The sequence below is a fragment of the Antedon bifida genome, chromosome 11 (genome assembly GCF_963402885.1).
Source record: "Antedon bifida chromosome 11, ecAntBifi1.1, whole genome shotgun sequence".
Taxonomy (NCBI): Eukaryota; Metazoa; Echinodermata; class Crinoidea; order Comatulida; family Antedonidae; genus Antedon; species Antedon bifida.
In genome coordinates, this window is record NC_136236.1 from 18,000,095 (window position 1) to 18,025,557 (window position 25,463).

The window sequence follows — 25,463 nt, forward strand, 5'->3', positions numbered from 1 at the left end:
TGTTTAAAGTTGTAATGTTTATTTCTGTATAGGCCTAGTATACTGTAATTAAAAATGTGAATGAATGATATGAATATTAAAACAAAATAAATAAAATAGTAACTAATACTTACCTACTGAGTAAATAGTATCGCCCAAAATGGCTACGAACGTAAACAAACTTCGCTGTATATTCTTCAGTGAATTTCATCCAATTACAGGCCCTAAAGTAACGTTTCAGGTAGGTATGAGCCAATATATTTCATGATTATACTATATATATGTCTGTATGTTGGTTTAAAAGATGGAAAATTGTGAAAAATAGGTAAATCAATGCTAGGCCTAGTAGTGTCATCTTCCTCATCATAAACTCATCCGTCTTTCGTCGGCAAATACTGTTTATCACGCGCATGGCTTGTTGATAAGTGGGTTAGACAAGGCTAACCTAGAATAAACCTTTTCTTTTTAGGTTGATTTCTTTTTTTGAATTTTTTTAAGGATGAATTAATAAAATCTGATGATCATTGTGAGTTACGAATAGATAGATAAATTATTGCAAAAGAAAAAAAAACAAAACTAGGGCTGGCCTTAATAATTAGGTTGTACTTTACTACTATTAATACAGTAACTATTATTAAATTGTTTTAAAAAGGTACCAGAAGATTTTATAACAAAAGAACTGTTCGATCAACTTCATGTGTATATCATAACCAAATCTGAGCTGAACAACAAATTAATAACAATGTAAGTTTGACATTTTTGTTAAATATGTTTTCACTTAAATCCATTGTTATCCAAGTATAATCCAGTACTCAAATTGACTAAAATCCACTCCCTCCCTGGGACTGTACTCTCTAAACTATACAAAAATAAATGTTATGGTATAGTGGTCCATCCAACCGAAGTTCATCATTAGAGACCCTCAAAACAATACAAAACATGAAAATATCAAATAAAAGTAATTGGTTCCATATTTAACTTACAATGTACTTTTTTTTAGAAATGCACACTCGCACAAGATAATAGGATGTCCCATTGGTATTGAAGATGATAAATATTCGCGTAACGTTCTTCATTTTAACTTGGCGTTTGTTTTGGACATCACGAGCAGTACTAAACCATACCAGCCATTGGTGAAGAAACTAGCTGGCTATCTTACAACATTAGAAGTAATAATATTTCATATTATTTTCCAGGGTTTAGCTGATTTGGCTTCTGCACCCCCTCCCCCGCTGTACAGTATTGTATGATCTCAGTATTCTAATTGCAGTATAATCCCATCCCTGAGATGTCACTCCTTTAAGGAAACACTTCTTTATTTTAGATACCGGTTTCATAGAAAAAAATACATATAAATACAACAAAATATCTACATTCTGAAAGGTATCAATAAAAATATAAATAAATGATCTATGAAATGACCGAGGAGAAAGATATGTTTGAACACTAAATTAACCCCTATTCAGGGACACCACTATAATAAAGGGACACCTCTATTAAAGGGACACTTTGTTGTGTCTCGAAAGTGTATTTATATTTTAAAACAATTATTAATAAATTTTTATTTCATTATAATAATAAATTGTCATTACAGTTAGAATGCGGATTTTTATCGAATGAGGAAAGTAAAGCCATGTTACCAGACATAATGAAGCAAGTATTATCAAATTTAAACGAGCACGGAAAATGTTCAATACCTATAAGTAAGTTTTTTCCCGCCATTTCCAAAATTATTCTCGCTTCTAAAGGCCAACTCAGACCGAGTCGCACGACAAGGCCCGACAAACAGTCTCGTTGGGAGAAAATTAAACATGTTTAAAGTTCTTCCGAAAACCTAAAAACTGCTCCCAAAGATATCTCAAAACAACTCGTCTCGTCGGGATTCAACTCAGACAGCACTGACGAGTCAAGAGGTTTCGTCAGGACTCATCGTACGATGCTGTCTGAGTTAGCCTTAGGAACCAGTAAACCCATAACATTTTTTATTGACCATTGTCTGTTTAGATTTTGCGATAAAACAAGGCCATATACATGGCTACAGTCACGTGCGCAAATTTGAGTTACCGACCGACCAGAGTCGCGTGCACGCAACTAAAAATACAAGGTATTAGATGCACATTTGGCCGTGTCTATTAGAAATAATAACTTTGATAAACAGTTGACTATGCTGATAGCCTCCACACTAATATTTAACGCATGGTTGAATGTGCTGATAGCCTCATTCAGAAATAAAATTCTAAGGGTGTTTAATGACAGGAAGGGAAGACCAGTGAACAGGAAACAATGTCTTAAGTTAAAAAAAAAAAATGCTATGAAGAAGTGTATGAATATACAACTATGTTATCAGGGCTGGCATATTTATTAATCTTTTTGCTTAAGTCAAGATAGAGTGCTTAAGTGAAAAACTGAATGTTTAGTTATCTTATGGAATTGGCTTTGTCATCTAAGATTTCAAAATAAAAATAGTTACATAACAATATTTGCATAGGTTATTCGAAAAATGACTTAAGCAAAATCAGTAACACTAACAGTTTTTTTGCTGTGCATGTTTGAAAATCTCACCTCAGGTATCTTCTGTTTTATATTGCCATGTAAGCTTTTTTGTCAAGAAAAACTTGATTTGATCAATTTATTAAAATATTCTAATTTTATTACTATTATATTAAAATATTATTTTAATATTGTAGATGATTCAAATACCATCCATTTAAAGATTGTACCCCCGATGCGTGATCCACCTCCCGTGAATGAACACCAAGTACCTATGTTTCTCAGAGATAAAAAGTCTTACGATTTCAATGATTGGGATCTTACAACTCAACAGGTGATTCAAATTATTAACATGCAGATTAGCATAATTTTGCATATTAAATATTAATTAACGATATGCAAATTACATTTATTTTTGTTCTTCTTTAAATTTGTTATTTATTAAATTAAATATTTACAAATATGCAAATCACATATTTTATTCTATGCAAATTACATAATTCAAATTACTAATAATATTATGCAAATTATATGTTAATAATATGCAAATTGCACATATGCTAAAATTCCAGATTTTACTGTATTGATGGCAGAATTATGTGCAAAGATTGCACATAACCTATATTTATGCAAATCAGTTGCAAGTTTTGCAATTTATATGTTAACAATATGCAAATGACAAATATGCTAATATTGCAGATTTTACCGTACATTGATGGCATTAACCATGTGCAAAGGATAGCAGTGGAGGCAGATGTTGATTTGAATTTAGTAAAGACATGTCTTCAAAATTTACTGTGAGTAAACATCAATTGCATCCCACCACCGATGAGTTTCGGGATCCATTTGACCCGGAGGGAAAGTACCCGTCAGGGTCCCTACCTAGGGTTACAGGTCCCAGGTTTTTAGTTGTTTTAATTAGTGTTCCATGACCTTTCTCATCAAAATTAATGTCTCTCATTGTTGTGCTATGTCAACATAATGTCAATGACGGCGAAATGTCCCCAATAATGGGGATAGCTATGCAAACAAGTAACAAGTAAGTAAGCATATCTGATCAGTTTGTAAAAGCACTACAGTATATACTGTAAGCAATATTAATAATACTATCCAATACAGTATGATCAAATATAATCCCAGGTGGGATTATAGTTGAATTGCATTTAAACAATGGAATTTACTGTACAATTTATGGAGAGGGGTGTTCAATGAATGTTCTATTTTTCAAGTATAATCTTGATCTTTGAGGAGAATAAGGTTATTGTTGGTTTATTCAGGTAAGCTAGGCATGAAATAGACTTACCAAAGTGTGTCCGGATTTAGCCTAAAGCTTGGTTCCCACTTAGACACAACGCAACGATTTAAGCAAAACACAAGTGAATTGACCAATCACAAGCGACAGTTTGGATGATACTGGATCGGGATTGGTCAAATTACTTATGGTAGCTTATGTCCTTGTATTGCGTCCAAGTGGTGAATCAAGCTTGTGGGTGGGATTATAATCAAGCATTATATACAGTAAAATGATACAGTTTAATATCACATTTGCTATTGTATACAATTCACTAATTGATTAAAATTTACAAGTAAAATTAATTTATTGTGACATTTTGACCTTGATCAAGAATCTTATCATAACTTGTTACATTTACAAATTTAAAATAAGTTGAATTGACCAATCGGGTGACTGGTATGTTTTAGCCAATCATAGCTAAGCCAAAAGATTTAGTACAAAACAATGTTTCCTAATTCAAATTGGTTGGTAAATCAAATTTTTCAAATGAAAATTTTCAAGGATAGTTAAATATAAAAAAATTGAAAAAATATTTGATGTAATACTTTAAATTCCTGAATAATGTGGGTCCTGTTGACATAATATAGTAGAATGTAGGTCACCGTAAAAGATCGGTGATGAGTTCACGGGCCCCCTGTCGGGAGATCACTTTTTTAATAAGGATTCTCATCGAAAAGGCAGACGGAACACAGAATTGGAAAAATGTTGGCTCAATGGGAACATTGTTATGTTAACAAGAGATAGTTGAAATATCTATGCTGGAAAAAATGTCAGATATTATTAGAGAATGGACTAAAAGAAAACCAGTCAGAATTGTATAAATACAGATAGAAATACAGATATCAAGTAAAAATTGTAAATCAAAATTGATTGGTGCTACAAGGCAAATACCTAAAGAAAGTACAGTACTGCAGTATTAAAATACAGAAATTAAAATCAAAATTCATACCAAAATTGATAGTGGTATAATTTTAAAATCTTATCACAAATGGACAATTGACCAATATAGAGACATAATGAACATATATCTGTTTTTTTCCTAATATGGATTTGTTGCCTGAATGTGTTTTATTTATTTTTTTATATTTACTATATGTCCAAGAATTACCAATTAGTAAATTAATCACTGTCCTATCAGATAACCTATTTATTTTGTAAACCTGTTCAGTAACCCCTTACTCGCCGCGAATGATGAACTTGGTTCTTTAAAGTGCACATGGTCCAACTGTGTACACTGGACCTACGGTTTATAGTCTTAACCGCTTGGTCATTTGTCCGAATTTTAACACTAAATGGTCAACTTATATTAGGGATACTTTTTGGTCCTGAAGGTGCCCGAACTGTAATAATACTCTAATATTCAAAATAAACCTGTATTATGTAATACTAAATATAAGACAAAGTGAGTGGTTAAATTGTCAAACTGTGGGAATGATTAAGCTGTAATTGCTGAAGGTCAAAAAGACACAAATTCTGGAAAAGAAGGAAGTTAAATGACCACAATAAAATAAAACCATGGAGTAAGAGGAAACAAAACACGGTAGTTCAAAACCATAATAAAGCCTCAATCCTACAGAAAAAGCTTAAAGGAAATCAATGCATTAGCTTTATTTTGAAAGAGTCAAAAACTATAATTGCTTATATAATTATGGTGGAGCCCCTATGGGATGTTTGGTACCCAACAAATTGTCCCCTTCATGGAGTGGAAATAATACATGGTTCAGTAGTTTAAAGGCCAATTTACACAGACGAGCTGTAACGGTAATAAAAATATATAGTCTATGTTATTCTATGGCCATTTACACACAATGCGTAGCGGACGGGTGGTTACCGCTCAGGATAGATACAGATTCTTTGTGGGACGAGCTACGCGGTTTTCTGTTTTTGATTGGGATTGGGTGTTTCAAAACCTGAGACCCAATATGAAAAGGGAGGCCCTACAATACAAAAAAGACCATGTGTACATCAGAAAAAAACAAACTCTACCATCCTATATGAAAAGAGAGACCGTACTGTATGTTGTACTTTTATTTTGAAAGATTAAAAAACAGATTCAATTGCTTTCAGTAGAACTCCTATTAAGGGGATTTATGTTCGGCACTGTTGTTTTATCTTCAAGGAATGGCTTTCATGTGAAAGTTTATAGTAAATTTGAACTTAAACAGCCATTAAAATATGTTGAAAAAGGCTAAAAATGACAGAGAGCTGCTGGTGAATTTTCCTCTGTCCCCAGTATTTGAGGGCTCGTCAAATTGCCAAAACCAGAGGCCTTTTGCTCATGAGTTACGCCACTTGAGGTTTGTCGTAATACCCTTTGTTTGTATGGACGTATGACGCACCTTTTACGAATATTAAGGTGAATCACCGTCCAAAACCTAGACTACCATTATATATATTTTACTTTAAAAAAGCATGTTTATATTATTCTATTATTCTTACTGCTAAACTATTTTATTCAACATGTTTACACTAGATAAGAAAGAAGGCTTTAATTGCTTTTGTGGTAATATTACTTCCCTAATATAAACGTCTTATAAAAACATTCGGTTTAGTAATCAGGTTTTCCACAAACTGAACAAAAAAGCTTATAATAGTTCTAGTATACCACTGGCGCAGATAGGATGGTCCCTCATGTTTTGAAAATGTAGATATTAAAAATGGTTGACTTATATAACCCCTAATACTGTACATACGTTTCAAACATGCTTTATAGTACACCGTGTTTATATTGTGCTACAGCACAGCACAGTGGACTAGATGCATAACAACTTCCTCACCCCTACTGTAAGGGTCCCTTGTATCGAGCTGCCACCCAAACGACAAGAGCCGAGATGGACCAGAGTACACAGGAGTAACCCCCTACTTTTATGGCTGTAGTGTTATACATATATTTCTCATCGTTTGTTTCATGGGAAAGTGTCCCCCAAAGCTTGGTTCTCCATTCATTCTTCATGGTACAGTATTGAAAATTCTTTACATACCATAACAAAGTCAATTATTTTATTTTCAATTTGTTGTTGATTTATTTAGCTGTGCCTGTTTATATGCTACACTGCTAAGCCATTTCGCAATGTAAATATTTAAGAAATCTTAATTTAGTTTGAACTTGGACGACTCAATACAAGGATGTTTATTGCTTTGGTCATCTTCACTTTCTGCAGTGTAACATAAACAATACATAGCACCCTATAACTTATTCTGAATATTTATTTATATTTTAGAAAATTCCTATATTCTGTCCCTATATTGTCCCTATATTCTGTAAGAAATAATGTTATATTTTACACTACAGCACAGCATCAATTGAATATGTTTTTGTCCGGTCAGATTTCCTTTGCTGATTTTGTACCAATGACAATAGACAGTTTGCTTTTTGATTGTGTAATACAGTATGTAAACTATACGTTCCAATGACCCTAAAATTTAATATCCTGGCTACAGTAGGTCCTGACAATTCCCTATGGCCTATGAAATTGTTATATTTTCCAAGCAAAGTACAGTACTGTATATTGAAAAACAGGGTCATTTGATCAGATTTAAAAAAATCTACATTTAAATGGCAATGTACTGTATACTGTACACACATCTTAAATATAAAAATTAAGGCAGCTATAAAGTTTCAAACTCAATGCATGTCATAATTTCAACTAAAACAATAATTTATTTTTCATTAGGTAATTATTTTTAGGAAATGGCTCCTGTAGTACACAATCCATTTTGTCTTTTGACTTCCTATTAATTGTTGTACAATGAAATAAAACAGACAATTGAAAACATATTATTATTTTTAAAAGAGTTGGTGTATTTACTGTAGGAATCATACGTTATCTACACTCCCACACATGAGACCAGGATGAACAAAATGTCATGACTAAATATTGGTATTGCTATTAATATTAGGTCACCTCCTGGCTAAGGCTTGGTTCCCACTAAGTGAATGCAAAGCAAGGACATACTTCTGTATATGCAATGAAAATAATTTTGATGGTAAATAACAAGGCCATATACATGGCTGCAGTCGCGTCCTTAAATTTGAGTTAGTGTTTACCGACCAACCGACCGACATAGTGAGCTGTAGAGCTAGTAAAAGGGTCTTTCACACTTGTTCCGGCACGGTTTCATTCCAGCGGCGGCAAATCAAATCGGACATTATTGTTTCGTTTTCACGATGCTCCACACGGCTATGTGCCAATCGATATGCGCATAGCCGCGTGAAAACAAAACATTGATGTTCATTTTGATTTGCCAGGACCGGACCGGAACCGTACCGGAACAGGTGTGAAAGACACTAAATAAAAGTCAGGTATTAAATTTATGCGAGAATACAGAAGTCACAACAACAGAAACATGAACATAATTTGACCAATCTCAAACGATGGCTAACGATGGCTAACGTTGGCTAACGATGGCTAACGTTGGCTAACGATGGCTAACGATGGCTAACGATGGCTAACGTTGGCTAACGATGGCTAACGTTGGCTAACGTTTTTTTTTCATAGGTTAAATTTGCATTTCATTACACAAACTGTGCCAATTGTACTGTAATATACAGGTATGCAGTACCTGTAGTGACTCTGCCCTAACCACTTCGCCATTCAACTAGACTGTAGGTAACCCGAAAAGTTACTAAATAAAACCTCAATCCTTTAATTAAAAATTCAAAATATTTTTTTTTTCTTTATGGCTAGATACTATGAAGTAATAACTACAGTACCAATATTTCAGGTGAGTTAAGATCTGTCTACACTATCAAACTTTATCACAAAAAATGTGATGCCCAAATATGGTAGTGATATGCCAAAATACGGTAGTGATATAACATCATCGTTTCCATATAATAATGGGCACATCACATTTTTAGTCGCATGCAAACGCGACTCTACAGCTCACTATGTCGGTCAGTTGGTTGGTCGGTCGGTAAACACTAACTCAAATTTGAGCACGCGACTGCAGCTATGTATATGGCCTTGTTTTGTAACATAAACTTTGATAGTACAGATAGAACTTTTAGTGGTTCAACTTTTTTTTTTTGTCATTGCAGTATTCCAATGTGTACACAGTAACACCAGAAATAAACAGATTGATGGAAGATAAGGAACTACAACAAGAATGCATACGATATGTAGCAAGATCTAGTTAGTACAAAGTTTATTTTAAAAGGAATGTCATTAAAGAATGTTTGCCGGATGTTACAACGTATTGATGTCACTTGTGATTGGGTGACATCATTACCTATTAAGTGATGACATCATTAACAATGATGATGTCACTTGACATTAATCAAAGCATTCCCAAAGTATCAAAAACTATAAAAGGAGAAATTCCTGATAAATAATCAAAAGCAAATGTTTCTTACTATAATTTACCAAATGTAATATGATATAACATTCTGTCCTTTCAATTTCATGTCAATCATTTTCAGAAAAAAAGTATAATACATTATAGAAACAGAGATTGTCTGTTTGTTTGTTTCTGGTGGTGAATTGGGCAGTACACCGGGAGATGATCCCCTACCTATTTTTCGAAGAGTGTACTACTGTACGTTCAATAACGTGCATATGAGCCATGTCTCATCCGAAAAACGGTGCGCTATGTATTCCAACACATGGAAGCCTATGGTCTTTCACAGTTCAGAGCACAATACAGTTTAGCCGACTGCGCTACTGTATGCCATTTCAAAATGGCAGTCAAATTAGAAAACACAGTATAAGAAGAAATTTAATAACATGGTTGCCTACATGTTTATAAACAAAAAAATGACAAAGCAATGAACAATAATGTACAGTACATTACTAAAACTGTAAATACTGTACATAAAAGTTGCTTGTACAGTATGTGCTAAAGGCCCACCAAGGACCCATAGAAAAAGGTGACCCCAAGTAGGCTTCACCCACTTGTGAGAATTTAATTTTTTTAATTTCATTTTAAAATAAACTTTCTATTATTTTTTATCAGAGCATGCGGCACCAACCTTTCGTTCAGTTTTCAAATTGTATTGCGGATTGCGACCGGCAACGACCGTTAAGGATCTATGTTCCCGACATGACCCACGACCTTTGCGAATCAACGAGAGGTCAATTTATTTACTTAACATATTTTTATTTAGGGTTCATTTTAAAATTATTTTACTGCAGTTACTGCAGTAACTAACTGTATATTCTTTTACTGCAATAAAAATTTTACTTTATTTCTGTGTAGAAGGCAGGCAGTCACTGTAATAAACAGTGAGTATGATTGTAGCTAGAAAAAGCTTGCTAATAATTGCATAAACAGTTTTAAGAGTAAACAAAATGTATTTACTGCAGTAACTGCAGTTGAATAATTTTGACATGGTCCCTTTACTATTCTTGCATCTAATATAGGGTGTCTCTTCATGCTAGAGAGGGCGGTATTTAAAATAATTAAGGAAATGTTGCCTTTTGGCAGCAAACACACAACCTGTGTTGTGCTGGGTTATTGAATTAGATATATAAAGTTAATTTGTCTACACACAACAAAATAGTTTTTGCTCAGCAGTGTTGAATAAGTATATTAGTTTGATTTTTGTTACAAAATTGACAACAAAGGCATGTGGCGCAGTGTGTAACAGACGTTAAATCGAGAGTTTGAGACCAATTCTTGTCGCATTGCTTATGTTTTTTACTTTACTCCAGCTTGCCTTTCTCCACCCAGGTGTACAAATGTGTACACAATTGCGCTGATTACAAGCTGAGTATTATGGGAGCTGTACACATACGTGTTAAATCCAATGACGGGGGTAATAAGTGCTTAAAGGTTTTGAGCATTAAGGCTGTGTTTCCGCAGCCAAAAATTAACCGATTAACCAATAAAAATTGACAAATAGACGGCCTGTGGAAATGTGGTTTAACCGATTCAACAAAATTAACCTATAATTATCTCATTCAAATCTCATTCATCTGGTTATTGTTGTTGGTAATGACTGATCATGCACACATTATTGGTTAAAAACTTAACCGGTAATTTTGTTTTGGCTGCGGAACACGGCCTTAATTGAAATATTATTAATCTTGTTCTATCTTCATTTTTTTGACTAGGCATCTGATTCAATTTGGTGTTATGCAAGGACTGCTGAGAAGACTACACAAATACCCAGTAAAAATGGTGACAGACAATGCTCTACAACAGGCACATGAAATATACAAGTAAGTTTCCCATCAACATCATTTTTCCAAGTGACTTTCCATACGGAATTAATTACTTTTAATAATTTAAATTATTTATTTTTTTCAGGTACATGACGGGACAATTTAATTACGATGAAATTTGTTGCAAGACAAAGAAAAGCAGTAGAGAATTGGACGAGATAATAAATCAAGACGACCAAATAGCGGTGTGCTGGAAGTGAAGGGAAAAAGAAATTAGGAATTGAAAATTTAAAATAAAGAAAATAAAACATATTGACAGGCCATTGTGACAATAAAATACTGCATGCAAATATATGATGTTTGTTGATATTTTGTCTGTGTCAATAATAGTAGTAGTGACTTTTCTATTTCATGATGAACCACCACACTATGCAGCTAGTAGTCTATACTCGTTCTGGGCAACTCATGTTTGTTTCTGAGCGAAATGTTAATGTTATTATTATGATGATGATGATGATGATGATGATGTTTGTTTCTGAGCGTGTGAAGAATGATTATTTAAAGAAATTTGTTTTTAAAACTTTTTGAAAATTGTCTATTTATTATGGTAAAGTACTTTATTGCATATAAACTAAAATTTGTATAGAAAAATGACAATCCTATGGGTATCGTTGGCTGGATCTCAAGAGAGTACAAAATAAAATAAGCAGAAAGCTTAGTTAAGTTAAAACAGCCAGAAAAGTTCCAAGCTTTCAGAAAACATTCCTTCATCAAAGTTATACTTTATGAAGTGAAATTACCATACAATTAATTTCTCTCATCTCAGAATAACTATATACATACATGTCTATATAGACTACTAACATTGAGACTATATCTATCTTAAGCCATGTATCATTTTACTTTAAAATTATAAAAAAGGAGGAATTCTACATTCTGTAAACATGGATAAACCTTTGATAAATGGTGTATGAAATGGTTTAAATTGTATGTGATGGTATAAAATGATACTAAACTCAAATACATCATAGTATTGTCTATGCAAGTCAGATTGAACATTTTGGCAATAATTGCCTTTCATAAAATGAAACTATGATTTCATTGGTTGAGAAAGTTAAGAGAGGGGCGTTTCTATTTTTAACCACGTGACTAATGGTGGTTACTCGCGACTGTGACGTGTGTGAAGTGAGGCGTAACAATAGAGGATTTTCCCGGGGATCAAATTGTGTTCTGTTTGCTTTAGGCCTAGAAATTGTCAGTTTTTGTCAGTTTAGATTACACTATCATCGTAACAGTGCATGGTTAAATGCAGTAGTTGTTATTTCAAGTTAGTTTTAAATAAAAATTAAAATATACAGTATTTTATGGCGTCGAGAACACCATTCGATCCGAAGGCCTGTGGTCTCGATGAAGATTTCAGGCTAACTCGATTCACTCAGCTGAAAGGATGAGGTTGCAAGGTCCCTCAGGAGGTACTGCTCAGCCTCCTGGAGGGCCTAGACAACGAAGGGGAGGGAGGGCTAAAGAAACCACCAACAGCTGGGAAAATTGGTATGTATGATAATAATGGCATATTGCATACTGTAAGCCTAGCATAATAAAACACTAAAATGTAATACTAAAATATCTTAATATGCAATTTACAATAAATTAATAATATAAATAATAAATAGGCCTAAATGCTACCAACCAAGTCAAAAAACAGCAAAATGTTTATTGGCAAGTCTATATCTACTACAACGTCTAGGGTAGGTTTATGAGTCTACTTACTATTGCGTGACCCATAGGTAGAACTGGTCTTGCACAAATTGTACAACTACATTAAATAAGGACAGGTTATGCAAGAGGAAATGAGGTCAGATGTAGCAAACAATTGTTCAGCAACAGAGTTAATAGATTGGCATATTCTATACAATTACATAAACGTTTTTTATTTATCCATAATTCTATTTTAATCTTGCACTTGTAGGTATTGGAATGGACTCAGCTCTTATACCATTATCTATACCAGGTTTAAATTTGATTCAAACTACTGATTTCTTTTACCCACTAGTTGATGACCCTTTCATGCAGGTACGTGCTTAAATCTCTTTCTACACTATCAAACTAGTTGTTGTGCCCAAATATGGTAGTTATATGCTCAAATATGGTAGTTATATGCTCAAATATGGTAGTGATATTATGTATTATGTCCATATATGGGCACATCACATTTTTTTGTCACATAAAGTTTAATTGGGTAGACAGAGCTTTACATATTTTATTATTAATTTTTAAGCCTATACATTGGATGCATTATTTAAGCTTGTAGAGCTTAAGTTAAAAGGTTAAGTGGGTGAAAAAAATAGGCTTGCTTTAGGACACCTTATTCAGGGGAACCTTTCTCATGATACGATCAATAGAAATTATTCCAATAAAATTTATGAGGCAAATGAATAACGCACAGTAGGTCTACTAATGGTGACTTATTTTCTTTTCTTTCTCTCTGTACCAATCAATTTTTTATTTTGAAATAACATGAAGCATGCATGGCAAGTTCACATCTAATATGTACTTTACCCCTTAACATAGGGTAGAATTGCAGCAGCTAATGTGTTGAGTGACCTGTATGCTATGGGTACGACAAAATGCGACAATCTGCTCATGCTTTTAGGCATACCGAAGAAATTCAGCGATAAACAACGTGATGTTGTCGTGCCATTAGTTATCAAAGGTTTTAAGGTAAGCATCACAGGTGATATATCGTGAAACTTTGTCAAAAAATGGACAAATAATATATAAATAAATATATTTAACTATGGCCTAGACTTGAACTAATAATAATGAAAATGTATCCAAAACAATCAATCTCAAAATATTGAATCATATACAGTAGTAATTTTTATCATTTGATATTAAAAAAGAAATACTGTGCAAACATTTCATTTTTTAATCAATAGCATCCATCACTTCAAGGGTGAAACTATGACTGATATGTTGTAGCGTTCTGAATGAAGAGGGCGTCTCAATTTCCTCGACATTATAATTAATTTCTATTTAAAATATGTTGATTCATGAATAAAATTTTAATTTGGTATTTGTCTACTTTCTAGAGCATCTGATTTTAGGAGGTAAATTATACAACCTCTCCCCACCTCAAAATGAAAATTGTGGGGTCAAAAAGTGCACCAATTTGAAAAAAAAACAATACAAGGTCTCGATTATGAGAGGTGTCCACACAGAAATATTTCAAATGTATGTTTTCTTTGTTTATAGGATGCAGCAGATGAGGCAGGAAGTCAGGTGACCGGAGGTCAAACTGTCATTAACCCCTGGTTTCTTGTGGGAGGAGTTGCTACAGCAGTTTGTCACAAGGACGAGTTTGTTATGTATGTCAACATTTATTTAATAAACAACGCATTATATTGTCTACTGCATTATATTGTTAATTTTTTTTTGTATAGGGTGTGCCGATCGCTTCCAAATTTTTCGGGAGGTCGCGACACAGGGGATTCAAGAAAAAAAGTGTATAAAATAAAATGATATTAAACAAAACTTTTGTATCTTAATTATTTATACGTTTCCCAGGGAAGGAAGGGAATGGTTACACTCTAAGAAATCACATATAATGAAAATATTGAAGTTCAACTAATCTAGCACAAAATGCAGGGTGCCTCTAGTCTAAGTGCAAGTTAACAATCAACATACAAATTTATATAAAAAAAGATTTTACAACAACCAATAGTTCCACCAATCAACTTTAAGTATGACATTTTTACAAACATTGTCCAATCAAATATACTGTAAATGATTTGTGATTTATTAAAAAAGAGTCAAACAAAGCGCTGAATGAATTAAAATGTATGTAAAATTTCATACAGAAACATTTGGAAATTTAATGAAGCCCAGATAAAACCAATTGTAAACAAACAGAAATGGATAGATAGAGGGCTCTGTTCATATCCATGGAGTTACGATATTCAATGTACGATATTTTGTATAGCTGTATGTCAGTCACTTTTGTAAACGTATGAAGAGTTTTAAATGCTGAACCATATTGATGGAGAACGGTCGATTTAATTTAGTGTTTTATCGAATTGAAACGTTTCCTAAAATCAATAAGTGTTGTAGAAAAAAAAAGGTTGACTTGTGTCTCAACCAGGCCATAACTTTTTTCTCTACGGTTTATAACTTAAATACATTAACATAGCCCTACATATAAAAATGTTTTAACCATTCATATTTAAGATACAAAAAATACTATGGCATTGCTATTGAAATAGTCTCTAGATAGAATTGAAGAAAAGGTCAATACAGTAAACATATACTGTACATAGAAAATAACATTGTTTCTTAAATATAAGATAAGAATATGTAATAATAATATTAATAATTTACCTTTATATCCTTTGATTGTTAAATCCAAATATTGATTCCATAATAACATCCAAATCCAATTTTAAAAGGCAAAGAAAAATGACTTAATTGACTGCTGAATCCAAAACATAACATCCCATGGTAATAAATACAGTACAGTAAATCCATTGAAAAATGTAGATAAAAACAAATAAATATACACTCTTTGACTGTTAAATCCAAAGCATAATATTCCATGAATAACACATTGTTTTTAGTGTAAAACATAGTTATTTTCTAGTTTATAAATCCAATTTAAAAGGAAAAGAAAGGCTGGCTTCAGTTCACTGGTAAAACAATGGTGGTGTCTATACTTATTCACTACAACAACAACTGAGCAAAAATCACAGCCTATTGTGTGAAATATGTGTATGCAAATGAGGATGCACCATATGACTATTCATAAAGGTAGATAGTTTTAATTAAACTGGATCTACTGTTTTTTACACACTTATTCTATTTTTTTATACTTATTATTATAATTGTTTATTTGTTAATTTAGCATTTTAAGATATTGTAAAATGTAATCCTAGAAGAATAAGATTAATTTTATAATACATTGTTATTCATGTTATTTATGACATTTGTTTATGAAAAAAAATATCCTTGCATTTAATACCAAATACATGTACAGCCATTCATCAGTATTCCTTATATTATTTTTTATCTTGAAATATATAAAAAAATCAATAAATTGAATATTATATTCATGTCAATAGACATTAATTCTTATTATGGATTAAATACAGTAGAACCTCTATTAAGGGACCACCTCAAAGACCCTTGAAACAAGTTTTCCCTTAATATGTGTGTAGAGAGACCAATAGTATTTGTTATATTTATTATGATATATATATATATAAAGTATACTATTCATTTAAATGAATTCTAAATTAGCATAAGTATGAATCTCTATTAAGGGGATACCTTTGGGACCAAACAATTGTCATGTATTGTTGGACTCGACCCTGGCCATAGCGCATGCTTAGTGGTCTAGACGTATTAACACCAGGCTGATGACCTGGGAGTTGTGGGATCGAGTCCCACCAGATAATTTTTTGCAAATTTGTTTTCAAGAATAGAACAACACATCTGACCAATTAAAATTATTATTAGTAATTTCATACTGTTCATTTCTTCCTTCAATATATTAAATTTCTTTATACATAAAATTCTTCTTCATCAGGCCAGACAAAGCACAAGCTGGAGATGTTCTGGTCCTAACCAAACCTCTTGGCACACAGATAGCGGTGAATGCCCACCAGTGGCTTGAGGAACCAGACAGATGGCAGAAGATCAAGGATGTTGTCACAGAGGAGGAGGTGGAATGCGCTTACCAGGAAGCCATGTTTAACATGGCATCTCTTAACAAGCATGGTAAGGTTCTTGAAGACAAGTTCTTTAGAATAAATGAGGTAGATCTAGGAGGCTAGACTACTGGCTAAATTGAGCCCAGATTTGGATGAGAACAGCAATTTTCTAAAGCTCTGTCTATACTATCAAATTTTATGTGACAATACAGTATATAGACATGATGATGTCATATCACTACCATATTTAGACATATCACTACCATATTTGGGCACATCACACTTTTTTTGTCGTCAAACTAGTTTGATAGTGTAGACAGAGCTTAAGGCTCTCTTCCTGTCCTGCTGCCCTCCAAACGGCTCTAAAAAGACTAGGGCTGTAATGAAACCTGAACTACTCATTTCAAAAGATTCTCTGGGTTTGTCCTGTCCTTTGTATTATGTTCTTTCCAACAAAAAAATGCATTCTCCATTTAATAATTACCCAGGTAAACATTTTGTTTCAAATTTAAATTAAAATGCATATTTTTTCAGCTGCGAGCCTCATGAAGAAGTTCAACTCACACGCTGCGACAGACGTGACCGGGTTTGGGATTCTTGGACATGCGAACAACCTAGCTACACATCAGTCACAGAAATTAAAATTTGTGATCGATAGGCTACCAATCATTGCGAAAATGACTGATACGGCCAGAGCGTGTGGTATTAAGTTTCAACTCCTACAAGGCTACTCAGCCGAAACTTCAGGTGAGTCGATGGAATTAAGTTGACTATTCAACGAGCTGAGTAGAATAGACCAGGTTGTCTTTCAACGAATGGAAGTATTATTTCCATTCCACGATTACAAAACTAATGTTTACAGTGAAGCACCTACCATAAATGACAGGGAAACCCCTACAGTACTTCCACGCGTTCTTTTAAGTGCATACAAGCCAGATGTGTCAAACCAGAATTAGGTCCGAGGAGAGGCTGCGCCCCTGCCTTAACAATTCAGCCACTAGACTTATTTTACATATTACTTATTTTTCAAATAGGTGGCCTTTTGATAGCTATGCCAGCTGCAGATGCTGATGGCTTTCTAAGGGAATTTGAGCAATTAAGTGGCAACTCTGCCTGGATCATAGGGAGTGTTGAAAGCACAACTGAACCCGGAGCAGTGATCACCGACAGTCCGCAAATAATTGAAGTAAAAACTAAAATACACTAAATACTGTTATGTTAAGATTAAGTGCAAATCTATAAGAGGTCCATACTTATTTTCTTATAAAATACAAATCATATATTATTTTATTACAGAAATACAGTAGAACCCCTCCTTTGGAAACCCCCTATTTAAGGGACACTTTGTGTGGTCCGAGGTCCCCTTAATGAGGGTTGTACTGTACATTATATTGTACGATAATATTTTGACCATTATTTGCTGTTAATTTGTAAGGGACCGTATGATGATTACTTTTTTGGGGGGTAATCACCCACAGTGTTTATCAAAAATTTAGTTACAGCAGTAACTGCAGTAAAATAATTTTGAACATTTTAAAATTCATAATCATTATTAGTAATTAATCTAAAATATCAAAAATCTGTGCCTATTTTGATCATGTGATATAAATGTAAGGGATTCAAATTAATTATGTTTATTAAATCATTGTATGAAAAAATTGTGTAATAACAACTTTGTTATCATGACGATCAATGCTCCTACATAGCTATTGAGTCTACTAGTCATTCTTCTCATATTTCTATTCAGAATGACTTTTCGACTCGACAGTTGAGTAGTTACATGTTGCACACAAGTAAATTTTTTCTGAAATTTTTTTAAGGAAAAAATTATTTATGAATACTACAATTTGATTACTTTGATCAGGTATGTTTAACTGTTCTAAAACAATTTACCAAAATACTCTAGTTAGTATAAAATATATTAATATTAATTTATGAGTCAGTATTAATTGTTATATAATATTAATACTTTCTGTTTTTAGTTTCCTTTATCTTGTAAAAATTGAGCAGTTTACATAATTTGGGAAAATCATAATTTAACATGGATTTGTCTGTACTTATGAATATGTTCTGGATGATATTCCCTCAGGAAGTCAAATATGAACTGATGGAATGGATGGTGGAATATATCTCGGTAATAATTTCCATGTTCAGAAAGTATAATAATGTTATAATAGCAAATGGTTTTTAATAACTAAAAAAAATGAAATATTATGTTGGTTATATGAAAAAAAGAAGTACTAATTACTATATGATTAAATTGTTTTGTAAAGACATCGTTTCTCAATTTTTTATTTTGTCTGCAATACAAATTGAATGAATCCGGGTAATGCTCATTAAATTCTTCGAGAGAGAGAGTGGCCGAGCAGTTAAGACAGTGGAACCGTAATCCCGCCATAACATCGGCAAGGGATTGAAGCTCACTCACTCCATGGTTCTAGTGGTCTGTAGAAAAGGTCTTCTCGGATAAGGACTATAAACCGTAGGTCCAGTGTACATACATTGCCTGTGTGCACTTTTAAGAACCAAGTACATCTTTCGAGTCAAGTAGGGGGTTACCCCGGTGTACTAGTTCACACTCAGCCACTGTGTCGTGGACAGCTGTAAGTGGCTGCAGGAGGGGAGAAGCATGTTATTGAAAGTGTAACATCTAGTCCACAGCGCTTTGAGCACTTTAGCGCTTTACATATCTTATATATTATTATTAACCAGGTTGTATCATAGATTAATGCAGTTTAGTTTCCTTCAGTTTTCCAAAAGTGCCTTGAGCATTTTGGTAGATGTAAGTTTAACAAATCTTAATATAAAACTCAATTACGGTACGCCCCGACTGCCGTATAGCGAAAGACAGTTACTGTATGGTCAATCAATGTCCAAACAGTAAAATGCTGATTATGGTACGACACTGACCATCACAGCAAAGGACAGTTGGTCAATCTGCATCGCAACAATACAATAGCATGCTGGTCAGTACTGTAACACAAAAGTTGATTATAACAGTAATAACTCCAATTTACGAGGTTTCACTAGGAGACGAACCACATGTTTTATCTTTTAACTGGTAGTAACAACTCTTGCTAGAGCCAATCAGTTTGATTGCTGCTACCATTTATTACTATTAATTCATTACCAGAACATTTACACTGTACAGTAGATACCAAGTTTGTAATGTATTTTTTTCAGATGGAAGACTATTTAAAAATTACAGACCCACGGCGGTTATGCATACTGAATATTTATTTATTAATACTATAGTAGAAAACATTTTTAATAAACATCAACTTTTATCTATAAAATATCTATACATCTGTTGCTTTCTTAAAACAATGTAAATAAACTTCTATATACAATTAAAAATGTAATAGCAAAATATATTCCATGCCATGCCATGATTTGAAAATCATATTATTGATTGAAATAAAGGCTAAAATTGTTTAACTGAAATGTTTAGAAATTTTTAAATTTATCTCTAAACCTGCCAACATAGATTAATGTCGTATTATTCAATACAAATTTCAGCTTTCTAGAAAAGTAAAAAAGGTCCGATTATAAATTATCATCCGGCCTTCTGGAAAGTACTGTAAATGTTATTCTTTTGATTTGCGATGGCCGTCTGAAGATTCATAGTACAACAGCTAGCTAGTTAGACATACTCCTTGTGCATCGGTTGAGTTTTTTACAGTTATTTTTTCTTCCAGAGAAAGAAGTTACACCTAGCCTCTGGATTAGATTTATGGCCTTCTGGCCTGGCACAAACATAAAACTGTTTACCATAGTTAGGCCCTGCTTTTCTTACTGTCCTCATCACACAATCTTCACTGTGTCCTTTGCACTTTGGAGGTGGCGGTGGCCCAGAAAACAGCGTTTTCCACGAAGAAGTTAACTTGGGTTTTTCTTTCACACTGTCTGATCCTTCAACTGATGTACTGCTACTTTGGCTCGATGACTGTGAGCAGTCTTCTTTTTCTTCAGTTTCTGAACATTTAGAGAGCTGTGATCCTTCTAAGGAATCTTTTTCCTGCTCTTTATCCAGATGATCATTTTCTGCCACAAGCGATTTCACTTCTTTATCAGGACATAAACGATTGACCGTACTTGGTTTACTAAAAAAATTCAATAAATTCCCTTTGGTGTTATTAGATTTAAATTTCTTATTTTTGTTACCATTTGGCGTTCCTGTCCTCTTAAGACCACTGATTGATTTATTGTCTGATTTTGAAATTGGCGCAATTGTTGGTTTTTTGCTTGGCGATAGTTTTGTAAAGAAACTTGATAACTTTTGTTGTTTTCCGCTAAACTCTGGCATAAGTTTGGCACAAAGAGGCGGAAGTTTCTCAGATGGAACACATGTGCATTTGAGTTCTGCTTTAACTGGACAATGATCTGAACCTTCAACCTCTGGCATGATGTCACAACTGGAGACCTGTGTTTTCAGAAGCTCAACATCAGCAAATATAAAATCAATTCTCGTTCCATAATTTGTCTCCCTAGCACTTGTTAAAGTTCTCCAACATGTAAATGCATGTGTCCTTGTTGGGTGTAAGTAACGGAAGGTATCAACAAACAGCTTCTCTGATTGTTCAGTTATTGAGTCATTTTCATCAATTTCACTATCTCCACCAATTGGATGCTTCGTTTCATCTGGTGGTGTTTCATGAAGATCCACTAGGAAACGGTCCAGCCACTTTCTCCCGGGATGGCACATAAAGTATTCCTGTAGTAAATTACAGGTATTAGTATCAGAATCAGTATTAGTAAAGTACAAACGCGATATAAATGAACATTAAACCACTACCGTTTATTTCTAGGCAACTATTCTATTGTTTTTATTTTATTCAATCGAAACCAACAGGGATAATTACCGCCACTAACAGGTTTGATACAAACAAAGCCAGGACTGTTTAAAGCACCTTGATTGGTCCTAACATTGATCAAGGGCTTCTCTCGTTCAGTTCCCACCTTGACCAGAGGAAAGGCATGGGCCAATATGTCTGAGGCAGATACTAGATGCAGGAGATGTCAGCAATGAATGCTGATTTCAAATGCCTAACGGGACTATTCCCATATGGTCTCCAATCCAAGCTCTAACTAGGCCCAACGTTGCTTAACTTCTGACGAGAACCGGTGTTGAAACGTGGTAAATTGGTGTTGTGGGACACTACCTGACTATTCTACTGTTTGAATTTACACTTTTAATTTTGGGATTTGGGGGGATTTTGACTGCACAAGTCACAGATGAAAAGTGAGGGGGACAATCCTCCCTAAAAATGTTTGTATCGTACGAAATATGGATAGATTATACACACACTCAGGACTATCCACAATTTAAAAAAAAAGTACTATTGTATTTTGTGTGTAATTTTAATAGTAAGTTAAAAATTGTACTTTTGTAATTTTTCTTTTCTTTGTTAGTAGTTTAAGTGAACGCACCTTTATTTATAAGTCTGGTGCTGATATAAAGGCGTATGTTCAATAAATTATTAATATTACTTATTTATTTTATCAAGAACATTATACATTGTTTGTTTACAAAATTTGAATATTATGTTTACTCAACCATACTATATTCATTTAGATTGGACGTGTCCTTATGTAGTAACCTTAATAAAGGAAAGGGTCTTTCTTGTTCAAGAAAAAAGGAGGAGAGAGAAGAAGGATGCTTTAAGCTTTTTACCTGTACTAAATCACCCAAGTATTGTATAATAAAATGTTTCTGGCGGTTTTTTTCTAAGTGCAAGCTTGTAGGCTTTAATCAAGCCATAGGATATTTTATCATTTTTTAAAAGATATTAATTGATATTGATGACTTGTGAAAATTCTTAAATTCACTATCAAACTTTATGTGACAAAAAAAATGTAATGTGTCCGTATATGGATGTCATACCACTACCATATGTGGGCATATCACTACCATATTTGGACACATCACACTTTTTCTGTCAAACTAGTTTGATAGTGTAGACAGAGCTTAAGAAAAAACATGGTAGCATACCTCATCTTGTGGGTCACAATGATCAATGGGGCGATGGCAAGAGTTGATATCGCCAACAATTACAACATGCCTGTAAGAAAAAAAAAAGAGAGAAACAATTTAGCATATTTGGGACACACATGCATTTATGCAAATGAGTTATTGTTTGTTGCACACTGTGTCAACAGAGAATTGCCAAGAACTATTCGCCAACCTGCAGTGTAGTCATATAGAAAGCAGACTTAAAACATCTTCCTTAAAAGGCCTACAGAAAACAAAAGAAATTAGGAAAGTTTTCACCTAGAACTACTGTATTAGGGTATGTTGCCTTAAGCTCTGTCTACACTATCAAACTTTATGTGACAACAAAATGTGATGTGTCCAAATATGGTAGTGATATGGCATCATCATGTCCATATATGTGCACATCACATGTTTTTGTCACATAAAGTTTGATAGTGTAGACAGAGCTTAGAGTTTCTCGATTTGATTGTTCTTATTATGGATTGATCATTATTTTGACTGGTTAAAAGACAGCATAATTAATGGTTATCCTCCAGTTCTAGAATTAAAATAAATTTCTTTCGTTTTATGTAAGAAAATTGTATGTTTATCTGTTTATTGTCATTCATTATCGTCCTAGTATAAAAGGACACAACATGCAACTGCATATACATACCGTCCGGCTTTGACCAATGCTTCGGCCCTGTCCTGCAACAGTTGGTAGAATTTCAGTTTGTAGGCTTGTCTTACATCATTATCTGCAGCCGCTCTTGGACAATAGACACAGATGACCACTACTTCTTTCAAATGTCCATCTATGCATCTATCAAGGTTAACATAGAATATTTAAGAATATATTAAGTGCAAGGATTTCTGTTCTCGAACACAAAATCTCAAAGATGAAAGCAGAGCATGTGCATTTATTTATGACAACCGAAATGTATAGTCTTGAGAAAGGTTATTTTATTAATGGCATCAGTTACAGTAGAACCCATTAAGGGGACAGTTTCAGGACCCAAGAATCTTTAATAGTGGTTCCTTTTTCTAGGGGTTAGTTGAAGTATTAAAACATACTGTATACTGTATTCCCTCTTATTCATGTCATGGAAAGTGTTCCTTGAATAGGGATGCAAGGATATAAGCTGCAACGCAAGCAAATTGACCAATCACAAGCAACAGTTAGAATAATCCACTTTTGATTGGTCAATGCGCATATTGAGAACCAAGCTATTACCAACACTGATGAACATTGTATACTTACATTTGATGTAGGGTCATGACTGACCTCCCCTCAGAATCCAATGAAACAAGATCTTCGTCAGAGAATCCATTCGTGTTACAATAACAACCAATGCTCCCTTGCCCTAGGGATGATGTAAGAGCACCTGACAACCCTTCCTCAGCAGAAACAGGTATGAAACCATCCTTGCAATAAATGGCAACACCTGTTAAAAACAATGTGAAAATCAGTAACTAAAGCTCTGTCTACAAACAAACTTAAGGTGACAACAATAATGTGATGTGCCCATATATGGACATGATGATGTCATATTTGGACACATCACTACCATATTTGGGCACATCACTATCATATTTGAGCACACACTTTTTTTGTCAAAGTAGTTTGATTGAGCACACTCAGGAGGCTATTGTTGTTGTATTGTATTAAGGGGGTGGGGGTGGGGGAAGGTAGGGGGCTGATCCACTTCACCCACGTACCTGTGTTGTTAATTTAACTGTAATATGTCTCTATTTTATTTTCTAAATCATGTACCTGAGTAGCCACTCCTCTTTTTTGAGAAACTGAAGAAACTTTTGTAACCTTCAACATTGGCAATTGGTTCATCAAGAAGATCTCCTAATAAAAAGAAAAAAAAGTTACATAAATAATTAAGATACTTGTCAGCGGAATGCAAATGTTTTTACTCATCCTTATGCATAATGTATTTGAGGTGTTACATACCGGTCCATCATCTCTCGTACAAATAGGTTTCGTAAATGCTTGTATACTGTACGAGAGTAATATGACACTTTATAATATTTATATGTTTTTGTATATCTAAGTAATTTTCCACTGATGAATGAATGAATGAATTGGTTAATTGAAAATTGACCACGCATTTGAATGAATTAGTTAGTTGGCGAGTGATTTTGTAGGTTTGATTATAATCTCGGACAATTTTTGTTCTTATATCTTTTATTTAACTTAGTAATAGTCACGACACCATCATCTTTACTAGTCTTACCATTACCTAGTAGGGGCAATACTACTACTAGTACCGTACAAATTATAATTATTGTGTCAGATCTCTAAACGCTGAGCGGTTGTGTTCCGCTGACCACCCACAGCATAAATAAAATTATCTTAGCAGTAGGCTAGGTAGGCCTTCCCAGGCTTGGCATTTTTATGTAATTTTATTCTAGTCTACTTAGCTAATTATACTAGGCTAGCCTAGTATAATTATGCTGCGCTTAGCTTAGCTAGCTAGGTACGGCCAGATAGTAGTATCTATTCTATTATTATTATATCTAGAGGCTCATTACTATTAAGTATTAGTACAGTATGCCAAGAAAGAAATCAATACAAACATGTACAAATTAGAAGAGATGAGAATTCTTATATCTAGGCCTAGCCCTATTATACCAGTTAGGCCTAGCCTAGGCTAGTTAGGCGATGCGTGAACAAGGCCACTTTGCAGTGGCGACGAACACGTTACACACCATCATGATCCTGCCTTTCTCTACCAGGCCTAGCTAAATTATAGGACAAACTTACTTGTTATTTTTGTCTCCTGCAGACAGATAATGTCAGCATTAAGCGAATCGAATAGCTGTTTCAGAGGTGTTTTCATCGCACGAATACCGTTGATATTCCATGTTAAAATTCGCATGTTTTTAGGTGAAACTTTGAATTC

General features: G+C 33.8%; 3 protein-coding genes across 3 annotated transcripts; 2 read left to right on the plus strand and 1 right to left on the minus strand.

Annotated features, from left to right (window-relative positions):
• The first annotated feature begins 133 nt into the window (after positions 1-133).
• On the plus strand, positions 134-11,162 carry LOC144855267 (GATOR1 complex protein NPRL2-like). The gene is made up of 11 exons (XM_078713071.1): positions 134-220; positions 632-723; positions 980-1,148; positions 1,574-1,682; positions 2,667-2,803; positions 3,169-3,266; positions 8,452-8,488; positions 8,805-8,898; positions 9,719-9,836; positions 10,819-10,926; positions 11,015-11,162. The coding sequence occupies exons 1-11, from the start codon at positions 140-142 to the stop codon at positions 11,127-11,129; spliced, it is 1,158 nt and encodes a 385-aa protein (XP_078569197.1). The 5' UTR covers positions 134-139; the 3' UTR covers positions 11,130-11,162.
• A 906-nt stretch (positions 11,163-12,068) lies between these two features.
• LOC144855409 (inactive selenide, water dikinase-like protein) lies at positions 12,069-18,737 on the plus strand. Its single transcript, XM_078713258.1, has 7 exons — positions 12,069-12,420; positions 12,839-12,942; positions 13,441-13,590; positions 14,125-14,237; positions 16,451-16,641; positions 17,109-17,321; positions 17,609-18,737. Exons 1-7 carry the CDS (start codon positions 12,234-12,236, stop codon positions 17,779-17,781), a joined length of 1,131 nt encoding a protein of 376 aa, XP_078569384.1. The 5' UTR covers positions 12,069-12,233; the 3' UTR covers positions 17,782-18,737.
• Positions 18,738-19,893: 1,156 nt separating this feature from the next.
• LOC144855407 (DNA-(apurinic or apyrimidinic site) endonuclease 2-like) lies at positions 19,894-25,463 on the minus strand. The gene is made up of 6 exons (XM_078713256.1): positions 25,325-25,463; positions 24,323-24,406; positions 23,810-23,993; positions 23,225-23,371; positions 22,567-22,636; positions 19,894-21,288 (listed from the first exon to the last, which is right to left on the minus strand). Exons 1-6 carry the CDS (start codon positions 25,437-25,439, stop codon positions 20,257-20,259), a joined length of 1,632 nt encoding a protein of 543 aa, XP_078569382.1. The 5' UTR covers positions 25,440-25,463; the 3' UTR covers positions 19,894-20,256.